General features: G+C 48.4%; 1 protein-coding gene across 2 annotated transcripts in view; it reads left to right on the top strand.

Annotated features, from left to right (window-relative positions):
• The window catches only part of LOC143396610 (sodium- and chloride-dependent GABA transporter 2), a 36,236-nt gene extending 25,606 nt beyond the window's left edge, over window positions 1-10,630 (top strand). For both annotated transcript variants that reach the window (XM_076852538.1, XM_076852537.1), the window contains 8 exons: window positions 4,646-4,749; window positions 6,133-6,257; window positions 7,237-7,349; window positions 7,661-7,798; window positions 8,480-8,582; window positions 8,989-9,089; window positions 10,001-10,171; window positions 10,424-10,630. In XM_076852538.1, coding sequence (XP_076708653.1) covers window positions 4,646-4,749; window positions 6,133-6,257; window positions 7,237-7,349; window positions 7,661-7,798; window positions 8,480-8,582; window positions 8,989-9,089; window positions 10,001-10,171; window positions 10,424-10,552 — 984 coding nt within the window. In that variant the 3' untranslated portion in view covers window positions 10,553-10,630. The remainder of the gene's footprint in view (window positions 1-4,645; window positions 4,750-6,132; window positions 6,258-7,236; window positions 7,350-7,660; window positions 7,799-8,479; window positions 8,583-8,988; window positions 9,090-10,000; window positions 10,172-10,423) is intronic.
• The last annotated feature ends 2,166 nt before the right edge of the window (window positions 10,631-12,796 follow it).

Raw genomic sequence — 12,796 nt, 5'->3', positions numbered from 1 at the left:
TTCCTGCTTGACTTCTTCTGGTACTGATGTGGCTCCCAGAAGCAGCCAGACCAGCCCTACTCAGAAATCTCCCCACAGAATCAAGTGATCTTTGTCCTGGGTGTTTCTCAATGGTCTTTCAGTGGGAAGAACTTATCTTTTTGCTCTTCCATTTCTTTTCTTTCTTTTTCCTTCCTCCCTCCTTTCTCCCTTTTGAAAGTGTGGCCTCAAACTTGGAATCCTCCTGCCTTCACCTTCCCAGTCACTGGGGTTACAGATGTGCACCACTATATTCTGACTTCTCCCATTTTCTTACACATTATAGAAATGCAGATTGCTATTTCCTCATTTTATGCAGGCTACAATAAGGTTGTGGAGCCAGATTACAGAGCCAAATGTGTTGAAGCTAAAAGGATTCCGGAGATCATCTAGTGCAGCCTCCTTGCTGCACAAATGAGTAAACTGTGAGCTAAGGGCAAAAAAAAAAAAAAAAAAAAGCAATGTAAAGGTGTATTTTGTTTCCTAAATCATAAGCCCTTTTGACTTATATGAAACCAACGGCTGTGATAGAGAGTAGGCAGTAAGCAGGAGGTTGTGGGGGCAGTATATTTGAGAAAGGCTTTGAAGGTGTGAGTCTGCCATGCAAGAGGAAGCACTGTGGTTCTGGAGCTGCAGAGCTGTGAACCAGTGGCTAAAACTCAGCTTTCCTTGCAGATAGGGCTGGGTTGAGAGAAAGGGAAATGGGCAGGGAGACATGCAAGTAGGCTGAAAGAGAAAAAGGAAAGAGGGCTTTGTCTTGATCAGCTATTTATAGCTAACAATTGGTGAGGAATTACTATGTCCCTGGCACTGTTGAAAGGTTTAAATGCATTGTTTCAGATAATCCTCACAGCAGATCAATGAGGTGTCTCCATTTTATAGACAACGAAATTGAGGCCTAGAGAGCTTAAAGGATTTTCCATCTTCACACCTGCAACTGGAACCAGGTCTGAATGATGATAAATACCATATACTTTTGTGATCTCCTCTTGAAGGCAAGGCTCCTGTCTGCTCATATTTGTTTCTTTCACAAGCTCACTCATTCAGCAAAAAATGTGTTGAGCATCTATTATGTGTCAGGCCTGTTCTAGGTACCATATTTGGTGTATAATAGCTTCCAGCCAACTTGAAAGTGGGCCAGGTAGCCTTCAACTCTGAGAATTAACAAGGCCACGAGTGTGTGTCTGGGTTACTGCAGGGAATAAGACTTATTTTAATCTGCACTCTGGACACCATCCTTCCAACCCCAGCCAGCTGTGGGCTGTTCAGGGAGCATATGTCTTCCAAGTGTTTTGAGGCTGTAGGGAGGGAGCTGTTTCAAGAGCAGCCTGGTCCTGGTCCCATGCTGAAGCCAGGCCTTTGTCATCAGTGAGCAGAGAAGCACCTGCAGGGTGGGATGCCCTGCCAGAGCCCTAATTGAATCTAGTTGGCACTCCCCAGGATGTGTGATAATTCCAACTGGCATTTGCCTGGCACTTGAGAAAGGTGCAAAAATCCCTGTTAGCCAACACAAAGACCAAAGACATCTCTCTCTGCCAAGCACGGAGGCTGGGGGCTGGGAGCCAGGCAGAGACACTGCTGTGTTCCCCTCCTGTTTCTGCCTTTTTCTCTGCCAGGCTTGCTGTGCTTTGGGCGAGTTGCTACCTTTTCTGGTCTCCAGGACACCTCCCTTTCACACTAGGGAATGGCCCCTGCCCCCCAATGTGTGCTTCATTTAGGCGGCATGTTGCTTTCCTTCATCCTGTCTTTCATTCTCCTGAACTTTGGTCGATGGATGGGGACAGGGGGATGGCAGTGGGGTGTCCAAAGAGCCCTGTTGAATCTTTTACATTTCTGTGTTAAGTAATTCTGATGAAGGTTTTGTCTAGGGAGGAGGTTGAAACCACAGATTAGAATTAGTCTTATTTAGCGTGGTACATTGAAATCAATGCTATCTCATTATCACTGAAAGGTGAGTTGCTCTGTAAGATGGTAGCAGCAATAAACAGCAGCAAAAGCTTGCATGAGTGCTTGACAAAATTTAATATTCACACCAACCCTGTGAGTCAGAGGTTAGCCTCATTTTACAGATAGAGACACGCTTAGAAAACTCAAAGACACTTGCCCCAAATCACAAAACTAGCATGTTGGGGAGCTTGGGTTTCCTCCCAAATAGTCTTTTTGGAGTCTGCTATCTTAATCATGTGATACATATTTTCCAAAGGATATGAATTGTTTAAAAGTTTTAAATGCTGTTTTCTAAACTGAGCACAGTAGTGCATGCCTGTAATCCCAGCAACTCAGGAGGATTTGCAAGTTCAAGGCTAGCCTCAGCAATTTAGCAAGGCCCTAAGCAGCTTAGTGAGACCCTGTCTCAAAGTAAAAATTAAAAAGGGGGCTGGGGATGTGGCTCAGTGGGTAAGCACCCCCTGAGTTCAATCCCTAGTACCAAAAAAAAAAAAAAAAAAAAAAGCTGTTTTCTAAAGGAGGCAATAGGAAACTAATATAATTTATTTCTGTGATAGGCATTTTATACACATTATTTCATTTGTTGAATTTATACCCATTTTTTCTGATGAGAAAGGGGAGGTTCTGAGAGGTTAAGTAACTTGTCTAAGATCACACAACCAGTAATTAATAGAGTTGGGAATTAAAGCTGGATTGTCCTGACCACACTTTTCCATTTCACACTAGTAGATACTCATAATCCTGGGGGCTGAACTCAAGGTTGAAAATGTCTTTCCTGGATTTTCTACAGGTTTCTCTCTTCCTCTTTCCTGTGAACAGCCTCATTTAGTTCACATTCTAACAAGTGTTTTTCAATCTTGCTTTTTTCTTGATCTGTCTTCTGCCCCAGCCAAAGACACATCAGAGTTCTGGAAACCGGGGCTCCTGGAATGGGCAGATGGGAGGAGATCGCCTGTGGTGGAGAATGGAACAGTTGGCTCTGTGTGTTCCTTCAGCTTCCTTTTGACCCCATTCTGATCTCCCATCCCAGCAGGCTTGTCAGGCAGTGGCTCTGTGAAGAGCTGGGCCTGCCAAGCCCCCGGGGAAGAGGGCTTTGGTCAAAGGCTCCACTGGACCTTGAGCTCTAAATGCTGCAACCTCCTGCAGGTTTCTCTGTTCTCATTAATCTGTATTCCCAACTCCTTCTCAGCCTGCCCCCTACACCTCCCACCCCTGCCGGGTGAGATGAACAACCAAGTCACGATTTCCCTTAGTACTTCTTTTGTGCTTCTTACATGATCCTTTTTCCTTGGTGGCAACTCCTGCCTCAGGGAACACCAGGGATAGGATTCCCAGTGAGTGAAGGGACAGAAGATGGGAAACATTCTCACCTTTCCTCCATCTTTCTGTGCTTGATCCCCATTCCTGCAGAAATGGATGTATAACAAGAGGAATGTCCTAGGTGTTTCCCTGATGCCAGTTCTCAGGGCTATAGGGCTGTGATTCCCACACCTGGTTGCTGTTCATTAGGACCACCAGGAAGCTTTGAAAATGGTACTGTTTCTGGGTTCTCCTCCAGCCCTTGATATTCTGTCTCAATTGGGGATGCTGACTCTGAGGTAGTTCACTTGCCTATGGGTCCCCCGACCTTACAATGTGAAGAAAAATGGGCACTTGGGTATGGCTGAGTATGATGTGGGAGAGCAAGGGGCAAAGAGATGGAGGGTGGTGGTGATGGTTAGAGGGCAGAGAAACTCCAAGGCTGTGGAGCATTGGTTTATGGGGGAACTGGAGGCTGCTTTTAGTGGAAGAAAACCATGGGGGCTGGAGGATTTGAGGGTCCTGAGTAGGCTAAGCAGAAGGCACAGATAAGACTGTTCAGTGTCCCTCTGTAAGGACACCTGCCTGGGCAATGTCTGCATCCACAGTTGGTGCTCCCTGGTGGTGCACTGTTTCCTGAAGGGAGGGTGCCTGGGGAGGGTCTGGAGCCACAGGACCCCATCTCCTGCAGCTCTGAAGAGTTGCTTACTCCTGTTGCCTTGATATTCTTTCTCATCGGGATGTTATTCTAGCTGTTAGAACTAAATCACAACATGCAAAGCAGGGTCAGCCAGCTGCAATAACAACAGCAATAACCATGCCTCGGCTTAGCTGGATAGGTATTTTCCATATGCATTTCTGTTCTTCCTCGAGACTTCTTGTGAGTGGAGGATCACTCTCCCTGCTTTTCAGACAGAGGATTTTGAGAAGGAGGAACAAAGTTACATGCTTGAGATGGCTCTGATATCCAGGACCCACAGCCCTAGGGAGCCTGTACCTGGATCCCTTCCCTGCTGGTCACAGTGCTATGAGAACCTGGAATAGGAGAAAGTGGGGGCAGAACCCAGGTTTTGTTTCCCATTATAGAACACTTGACCTCAAACCTAGCTTTGTTCTAGAGCTTTGCCCTGTCCTCCTAGGCCTTCCACCAGGGTCCTGTGGTCTTGTTCTTTGCCTGTTTCATCTTGGTGGTTCCCAAGATACTCCATCCAGGGGCCCAGAGAGAAGAGCCACTGGGTCTGTGGGGTTGGCAGAAAGTGCCGGCAATGGCTGAGAGCAGGTTTTCACCATCCCTAGGCAGCATATAGCTCATGCCTGTGTCTTCCCTTGGAGGCCCAGTGGCCTGGCTCTCCTGGAGTTCAGCTTTCTTCTGCCTTTGCAGGTATGGATGGACGCTGGCACCCAGATATTCTTCTCCTTTGCCATCTGTTTGGGCTGCCTCACAGCCCTGGGCAGCTACAACAAGTATCACAACAACTGCTACAGGTGATTGGGAGAGTGGGACCTGAACCACACGCCTATATCTCTGATGTCTCCCTAGCCTTGCTAGACCAGGGTTGAGCTGCACCAGCTTCTGCATTGCCCCCATCTGTACCCCCAGTTTCCAATACCACAGAGCTGTGGGGGGTTTAGAATGTGTAGAGGGATTGCTTCTGAAAAAGGTGGAATAGTAGTGGGAGACCAAGAGAGGGACCTAGCCCATCCTGGCTGATTCAGAGGTCAGTGGGATCTGGAGTTATAGTTAAGCAAGACTGAGAAGCAATATCATACAGCGGAGCCCTGGTCTTGCCTGCTTAGTTTGCCCCAGCAAACACTGAATCAATACCCATTTTCACTTCATCTCTTGGGCATTCTTCCCATAGGCCCCTCCCTCACTTTATGTCCTCTCCCCATTGTTCCTTCCTGCCTACCTGGTTCATGCTCAGAGAATCTAAGCCAATTTCAGTTTAGCTGAAACATAGCAGGAAAAAAAATCCTCTCGTGCATTTCAAAATCAAACCTAGATGCCCAAGAATTATTTGTTTGTTTCTTTGTTTTAAATGATCCATGTCCATGTCAGAAGGAATTATATCAGAGTTGCAATGCCTTCAAGAAGTGTGGAAGCAATATGACAGGGAGGGGAGGCTGTGTGGCAGTTGGTAATATTTAGATTTACATTTTACTTCCTTTGAGCACCATTCTTTTAGGATGATGTGTTAGTTAGCTTTTTGTTGCTGTAGCAAACACCTAAGAAAAACAACTCAGAGGAAGATAGATTTATTTTGGTTTGTGGTTTCAGAGGTTTTAGTTGGTGGTTTGCAGGCTCCATTGCTTTGTGTCTGAGGTGAAACAGAGCATCATGGCAGAAAGGCATGGCGGAGGAAAGCTGTCAGCACGTGGCATCCAGGAAGCCGAGAAAGCAGGAATGTGGGGACGAGAGGAATGACTAGGGACAAGATATAGACACCAAGAGCATGTCCCCAGTAGTCCATTCAGCTATCAATGGATTAATCCACTGGTGAGGTCAGAGCCTTCACAATGCAGTCACTTGCCCCAAACCCCTCCTCTGAGCATTGCTGCACTGGGAACCAAGGTTTTAAACACATGAGTCTGTGGGGGATACTTCATATACAAATGATAACAGACCACTTTGATTTACTCTACATTTGAGCAAGCTGTGGGGGGCCAGGGGAGTGGGGCAGAGCTGACCCTTTGAATAGTCATCTGAATTCTGCTAGGGAGCCCTGCCCCTGGCCTCTGCGAAGATGCCAGGATGAGTATCTGCCAGGAGGGGTTGTGTTTTCCAGGGGATCCTGTTGCAGACTGAGACTTTGATAGCCCCTTTCTGACCTGGCCTGTTGCCTTTTTCTCCCATCTGCCCCCACACAGGGACTGCATTGCCCTCTGCTTCCTCAACAGTGGCACCAGCTTTGTGGCCGGGTTTGCCATCTTCTCCATCCTGGGATTCATGTCTCAGGAGCAGGGGGTGCCTATTTCTGAGGTTGCTGAGTCAGGTGAGTGTTGCTGGGAAGCGCTGAAGGCACTGGATTCTGTGAGCCTGGTTTGAAACTTTGGCACTCAGGATCCAGAGGTGATGGCCAAGAAGTTTCAGATTTTGGAGCATTTTAGATTTTAGATATTCAAATTAGGGATATTCAACTGGTCAGGCTTATGCAAATATCCCCCAAATCCCAAACACTTCTGGTTCCTAGTATTTCATTTGAGGGATGCTCAACCTGAATGTGTCAAGCACTGTGTGAGGCATTTGCATGAAGATGTGATATAAACCTGTTCCCAGTGTGAGAACTGACACTCGAAGAAGCAGATGATGGTCCAAGATCACAGTGGTACTTTTTATTTTTCAGAGGAAGTTTCCTATGGACAAACAAGGCTCTGGCATGTGCATTTGTTCTTTGCCATTTGAGTCAACTGAGAACAACATTCATATTTTTGAGAATACCACGTATGTCAATGGTATTCTAAAATTAATGCCAGTTTACTTACTGTAGGGTGAGAAGCCCCAGGCCAAATCCAGCTTTAGAGGTATTTTCTTTGGTACCATCTACTTCCTAAACACACTGTGATTGCCCTCAGTTGGACCATGATTGTTCCCTTTCTTACCAGGCCCTACCTACAACTTCCTCTTATTTTACAGTGAATTAGCTTTACATATTTATATGGCCTGCTGGCTCCTGAACTCACTCCAAGTTTGGAACCTCTGGTTTGGAGCAGTAGATCTGGAGGCCCATCACTCTTTTACAAAAAGTCCTTTGTATCTAGGGTCTTAGGTTCTATTCTTGCCAGTGAGAATGTGACGGGTGGTGCTCTGGAAATTCAGGGATCCGGTAGAGGTTTGGGTGGCTTGTCCTGGGCCAGGAAGGTGGTAATGATGGTAACTTTGGGGTTTCCTCCAATTCTGTTATTCCAAGGTCCCATACTGGGAGGCCCTGGGACACTAAGGCCTGGAGCTGTGTTGCTCTGCTTCTGTTGTAGGCCCTGGCTTGGCCTTCATCGCCTACCCTCGGGCTGTGGTGATGCTGCCCTTCTCTCCCCTCTGGGCCTGCTGTTTCTTCTTCATGGTCGTTCTTCTGGGACTAGATAGCCAGGTATCAAGAGGTGGTCACTCAGAGCATGAGAGATGAGTGGGTATGTGGGGGCTGGGGCAGGGTGCACAGAGAGTATGAGGTTGAGCTTTATTCCCCAAGGATCCTTAAAATAGTTGGGGACTGGGCAAATGTCAGAAGTGGACCCAGAGGAGCTTGTAGAGTAGGTCCACACTGACCATGCAAAGACCGCAGCTCTGGGGACTGGTGACAGGAATGCTGCAGCCTGATCCTAGGAGTAAGAAGCCAGAGCTGGCTGACAAGCTTATTGTGGGAGCTCTCTTTCCCTCCAATTCTTTTGCCCTCTCATCCAGTTTGTGTGCGTAGAAAGCCTGGTGACGGCGCTGGTGGACATGTATCCCCGGATGTTCCGCAAGAAGAACCGGAGGGAGATCCTCATCCTTGCAGTGTCTGTCATCTCCTTCCTTGTTGGGCTGGTCATGCTCACAGAGGTGAGGGTCTGGATGGCTGGAAGGGGGGACCTGGTGAGGAGGAGGAGCCAAGAGGACTGTTTCTGTCAGGTGGGACATGCTGCTAGGGTTCCAGGTCACAGGACAGGCCTTCTGGGAGTCAGGGCACCTCTTCCCCCTCCCCCACTCCCTACCCAGAAAAGATGGCTGAAGGGTAACTTGGCTCCATGGTAAGTGAAAACTTATGAAAAGGATGGATGGGAAGTCCTCTAGAGTGCCCTCTCTAGCAAGAGGGTATGATTTCCTAGGTCTTTGAACCAAGTTCAGTGAAGGACCTCAAAGGAAGAAGGGTGGCCCTAGGATGGGTGACATTCTGAGTGATGTCTCAGGGGTGAAGAAGGGCAATGGAGCTTGTCAGTTTGACAATACCAGATGACCTATATCCTGATTCTTTCTCAAAAGAGTACACACCATGCCTAAGGCTTATGAATCAATCCCTAAATGTTCTCAGGGAGCAATAGCTGTGTGATTTCATCTTCTATCTGAAAACAATAATAAAAAACAATTATTGTCCATATCTGCCTAGTGCTTTACAGTTTACATACTGCATTCTCTTTTATCTCTTGTGATCTTCACCAATACTGCTTTGTACTCCAAAGTCGTGAGGCTGAGGGGTATGGGGGTAAATCCATTGTTTCCTCTGGCTAATCTTCTTCCTTCCAGGGTGGCATGTACATGTTTCAGCTCTTTGACTACTATGCAGCCAGTGGCATGTGCCTCCTGTTCGTGGCCATCTTTGAGTCTCTCTGTGTGGCTTGGGTTTATGGTGAGTGGCTTTCCCCGCTGAGTCCCAACTCTAACTCCAGTGCTCTCCTTCACCCCAGGGCCCTTAGACCAAGCTCTCACCAACTTTTCCCAGACTCCACCCTACCCAACCTCAAGTCTCAATCCCAAGAGGCTGCCTTTGGAAGGGCCTTGCCCACACACCTGTCATAGCACACCTGGACCATTTCAGATGGGTCCACATCCTGTCTCATCCCAGCCTTTTTATCTTTTAACAACCTTAATAACCAGGAAGTGTCGCCTCTCTCTAAGCCAAGTACTACTGGCTGCTACCATAATATCTTTTATTTACGGGTCCTGGCCCATCCTAGTCTGTGGCCCCTTTCCTGACTCTTCAGATGCTGGAGAATGTCCTTTCTCTCCCTTCCTTCTTCTCTTCTCCGTGGTAGGAGCCAGGCGCTTCTATGACAACATTGAAGATATGATTGGGTACAGGCCATGGCCTCTTATCAAATATTGTTGGCTCTTTTTCACACCAGCTGTGTGCACGGTAAGATAGTCCTCAAGAGGTAAAGACAGATGAAGGGAGGGAGAGATGGTGGTGGCTGCAGGGTGGAGGTCATTAGCTCTTGAGTGGACTTCTCCCTAGGAGTTGACAATCACCTTAGATTTTTCACTCCTCCCCCTGTTGGAGCTTAGAAAACTACAGCAAGATAGATTCTTCCTTTTCATTTCAAGGAGGGACACACTGAGGTACAGACGGTTAGACAGTTTGTTCAACAGCCCAGTGCGAGTCTCAAGTCACAGTCAGAACTGAAGCCCAAGGGTTGGGCTACTCGGGATAATGTTGATAACCATGGCGGTCATAATAGCAGTAGTTAGAGAGCACGAACTTTGTGCCTGGCACAAAGAATTTCACACAAGAACCCTGACTACCAATGACACTCATTTTACATATGAAATTGAAGCTAAAGAGGTGAAGCAACTTACTCAGCCAGAAAGTCATAGAAAGTGAGGATTCAAACTTGCTCCAGAGTTTAAGCCTTAAACTATGATGTGATGTGCTCTGGCTTCATCTGCTTCTGTCAGGAGTCCCCAGAACCCCCACTGTGTGCACAATATAAATGAGGAAAGAGGGAGAGGGAGGTATGATCACTACCAGGAGGTACTCACCGCCCAAACTCCTGAGTGGGAGATATAAACACCTTAAAGCACCCAGCAGCATACAGTCATGTCCTAAAGGTGCCCAGGGACATAAGTGCCCTGGAGTGACATGGTGTGTGCCCTGGAAGTACAGATTGGGGACGTGGATTTTGAGCAGAATATGGGTGGAGATTGGAGACTAGTCCAGATAAACCTGGATGCAAATCCTACAGGCCAGCTGTGGGGAGAGGGGAATGAGGGCTGAAGGCATGGTCCCTGCTCCACCACATCCTCTTTCTTTTCCTCTTCCACCCCCAGGCCACCTTCCTGTTCTCCCTGGTCAAGTACACTCCACTGACCTACAACAAGAAGTACACATACCCATGGTGGGGTGATGCCCTGGGCTGGCTCCTGGCTCTGTCCTCCATGGTCTGCATTCCTGCCTGGAGCTTCTACAAACTCAGCACTCTCAAGGGCCCCTTCAGAGAGGTATGGAGGAAAGCAGTCAGAGCTCGGCACCTTGTTGGGTGAGGAAGGCCCCTGGATGATGGTGGGTTGCCTGCAGGGGTAGGAGCTGGTACACAGAGGAGCCAGCGGCTGGTGTGGGTGCAAGTCTGTGATTATAGGCCTGGTACCTGGAGGTAAGTTTATGGGGCTGCAGGCAGACTTTGATGATAAGGGGTTTCTGGCAGACAGCCCCCCCACTCCACCATGTGACAACTACCTCCACTGTCCTTGCAGAGAATCCGCCAGCTCACATGCCCAGCTGAGGACCTGCCCAAATGGAACCAAGGAGGACCCCCTGCCCCTGCCACACACACAACGTCACTTCTCAGAACGTCACTCAAAGAACCCGAGTCTCACTGCTAGGGTTCAGACTCTCAGATGGTGCCTGTGAGCTTGGGTGTGGGGCCAACTGCAGGAGCAGAGGGCAAATGCAGTCCCTCTCTGCTTCTCTGCTCCCCACCTGGGGCAGACAAGACAAAAGATATTTGCCAAATATCCCAAAAGATATTTGGGAATCTGCCTTCTTCACTGGGGGCCTTCCACTCCAACTTCCCTGCTCCAGGGGTGGTCTAAACAGTTGTGAGATGCCAGTATCAAGAGGACCCCTTTGAGGCAGCTTGGGAAACTGGGTGAGGGCTGGCGGGTGAGAGCATGGCTGGCGTCTGGCCTTCTACCCTTCATTCCATTAAACCCATCTTCCCACTGACTCTCGCAGTTCTGTCTGGTTTCTGCCCTCTGCCTTGTGCCTTGGCCATCTTCCCACTTTGAATCTGTGGCTGTAGGACCCTTCCTCTCCCTTCCCTCGCCTTCCCTCAGTAAGTTCTCCTTGTGGATCACTTAGCAGAGGGTATTGCTGTGGTGGGAGGGTGACAGGGCCAAGCCACAACCCTTCATTATCAGACATTTGGACCAGAGGAAGCTTCCACACCTCCCCCATGCTTCCCTTCTCTCCTCCTTTGCTCTGCAGAATAAGAAAGGAGATGGAGGCAAGGATGGGGGAGTCCTGGGCACTAGCTACAGGAAAGTAAAAGCCTGGTTGCAGCTTCTTCTTGCCTGCATTCCCTTTGTTGTGTCCTTGCCTGCCCTTGAAGTTGGTCTGTGCATGTCCACCCAAGACTTGGCGCTGGGGACCTAAGAGAGGGCCAGCAGGCCTTGCCATTGCCCATGGGAGGAGGGAAAGGAGAGCCTTGGCAGAGGAGGGCACTACCCCAGCTCTGCCACTAGAGGGACCCCACCGCCCCAGGATGGCCTTGCTCCTTTTATGTTTTGCAAAAGGATGCTGTCACCATTAAATGTGGCCACAAGGGGGTGGCACTGCCATGACCTCTGCTTCACTGTCAGGGCCTAAGCTGTAGAGATGAACCCCTAGGGTTAGGCTGCAAAGAGGGTCCAGGTGGAAGGCAAAGTCCAGTCATGGTAATTTGAGTCCCTTTCAGGAGATTCACAAATGATAAAATATGGCGTGAAAATCACTGCCTGGCTCAAGAATCAGGAGCTAGGGTTCTGGTCCTGACTTGCCTCTAACTTGCTGTTTGTCTGTGTGGAAGCTCCTTGGACTTCATGTTCATTTTTCAGATGCACCATGCACTGCACCTACAACCCCATCAAGTTGCATTCATCTGTCCATCTATCTGTTGTAGGGCTCAGATGAGGCCATGGGTGTGAGAGTCCTTTCAGTTTTTTGATGCCAATGAGTGTGAGGTCACTAAACATTTGGGGAGATGGGTGAGGGGAGGTTCTCTGGCCATCCAGGAGTGGGGAGCTGACAGGTACTAATGTGAGAAATGCTGCTGGTTCGAGGTCAGAATTGAGAGCAGCAGTTCCTGCACTTGGTTTAGGCCAAGGGAGGGGACAAGATGAGAGTTGGGGTGGAGAAGGGCTGTTTTTGTCCCCATCTGCTTTCCTTGCCTGGAATGGCAGAGACAATTTCCAGAGGAAGAGAGCACAACAGGATGGGAAACCTCCCTTGTCCAAAGGCTACACCTGTTAGAGAAGGCATGTGGGGAGAGTCTTGGGCAGGTGATAGCAAACAGCAGAAGCATGAGTAACTGGAGATTTCCAAACTGAGGCTTAGTGCAGTAGCAAGCACTTGTTGGACACTTGGCTCACCAAGCTGCCTTGGGGCCTCAGACCTCATGCCTTAGACCTTACAAACAGATATATTTAGGTCTCTGATTCATACATGTGTGTACACACAGTTTCTCACTATCCTTAGACAAATGTCCACACGTGCACAAAGTTAGAGGCCCTACAGTCAGCTGAGCACACTCCTTTACTGAGACTTGCGGTCCTGACTTAGATCTTATTAGCTGTAAGACCTTGGGCAAGATAACCTCTTGAATCCTTAGTTTTCTCCTCTGAAAAATGAGGATAATACTATTTATGTCATAGAAGTCACTGTTGTCCTGTAGAGAGAATAGTGACAGCTGCCCTGGGGACACTCAAGCAAATCCCTTGTATTTACCCCACATTGGACTGTCAGTATAACAGAAAAGCCCAGGATGAAATGAGACATCCTTGCTGTCCACTAGCTTCACCAGCCCCAGACATTACGTTGCATTGGGCTCTATGAAGGAGAATACACATTTATTGAGTTAAACTTATTTA

Source organism: Callospermophilus lateralis, chromosome 4 (genome assembly GCF_048772815.1).
Source record: "Callospermophilus lateralis isolate mCalLat2 chromosome 4, mCalLat2.hap1, whole genome shotgun sequence".
Lineage (NCBI taxonomy): Eukaryota > Metazoa > Chordata > Mammalia > Rodentia > Sciuridae > Callospermophilus > Callospermophilus lateralis.
The sequence above is the reverse complement of the archived record's forward strand: the minus strand, read 5'-3'. Positions and strand labels throughout refer to the sequence as shown.